The sequence below is a fragment of the Dendroctonus ponderosae genome, unplaced genomic scaffold (genome assembly GCF_020466585.1).
Source record: "Dendroctonus ponderosae isolate FM_Combo_2020 unplaced genomic scaffold, Dpon_F_20191213v2 Dpon_F_20191213_10, whole genome shotgun sequence".
Classification (NCBI taxonomy): Eukaryota; Metazoa; Arthropoda; class Insecta; order Coleoptera; family Curculionidae; genus Dendroctonus; species Dendroctonus ponderosae.
In genome coordinates this window covers 3,328,111-3,328,918 of record NW_026017111.1, presented here as the reverse complement: position 1 = coordinate 3,328,918, position 808 = coordinate 3,328,111, and the positions used below count along the sequence as shown (strand labels likewise).

Genomic DNA, 808 nt, shown 5'->3' with positions numbered 1-808 from the left:
CGTTTTTAACAAAACGTTATAATCAAAGTAGCATTTTACGGCATTCCTGCTGACATCAGAAGGTTAAAAATGCCCGGTATTTTCCAGATTTCCCGTTTAAACTTCGACCGCTAATTTGTGGCGTAAATAACGAAGGCGGCCGGAAAAATCCAAGAGGCGCAACATTTTAATTGCCTTGCCGACAATCCAGACCGTGCGAACCGCAGGACTGATTCCAGCCTGGATAATTCAAGAGCAGCAATTTTCAATTTTCGACACCTTTGGATTGTGAATAAATCCCAAACTGTGCAGGAAAAATAAAAAAAATGATCCAGAATCCGCGCGTTTTATTCAATTTAACCCAATTGACAGGCAACTAGCAGATACGTGCACACATTGGAGGCCACCAGCAGGATCATGGAATGATCAATGGTGAAAAAACCGGCAGCATTGATCCTTCTGCGTCTCTGATGAAGGTTCTGCGCGATGATCAGGAACTTTTCCTCAAAATCCCTGCCAGAGTCAACTGTGAATATTCTGGGGGCAAAGTGAGCCATTTCGGTGCAACTGTTGACAGTTCTGCGCACCTCGTTGCCAAGTCGCTCACCAAACAGGGCCAAGCTAAACACGTAAAACTGAAAAATTCACCGGAATTAAACACGTTGCACAGTTAAAAGTACCAACTTACGCCGCAGATGATAATCGACACTATGTACAACTGCAGGTAGATGGCGCCGTTTTTTGCTATGATGCTGCGCATGTTCATCGAGTACTGAACCAGCTCGATCAAGTAGAGAAAGACGCAGTTGGCGATGAAAAGGCCCCAAAC

At 44.7% G+C, this 808-nt stretch overlaps 1 protein-coding gene across 1 annotated transcript; it reads right to left on the bottom strand.

Moving 5' to 3' along the window:
• Positions 1-309: 309 nt before the first annotated feature.
• Positions 310-808, bottom strand: LOC109533377 (the record flags this gene model as incomplete). The annotated part of the gene is given in 2 exon segments (XM_019898719.2): positions 310-614; positions 668-808. Coding segments are annotated over 2 exon segments (420 nt in total), but the record flags the coding sequence as incomplete, so codon positions are not given.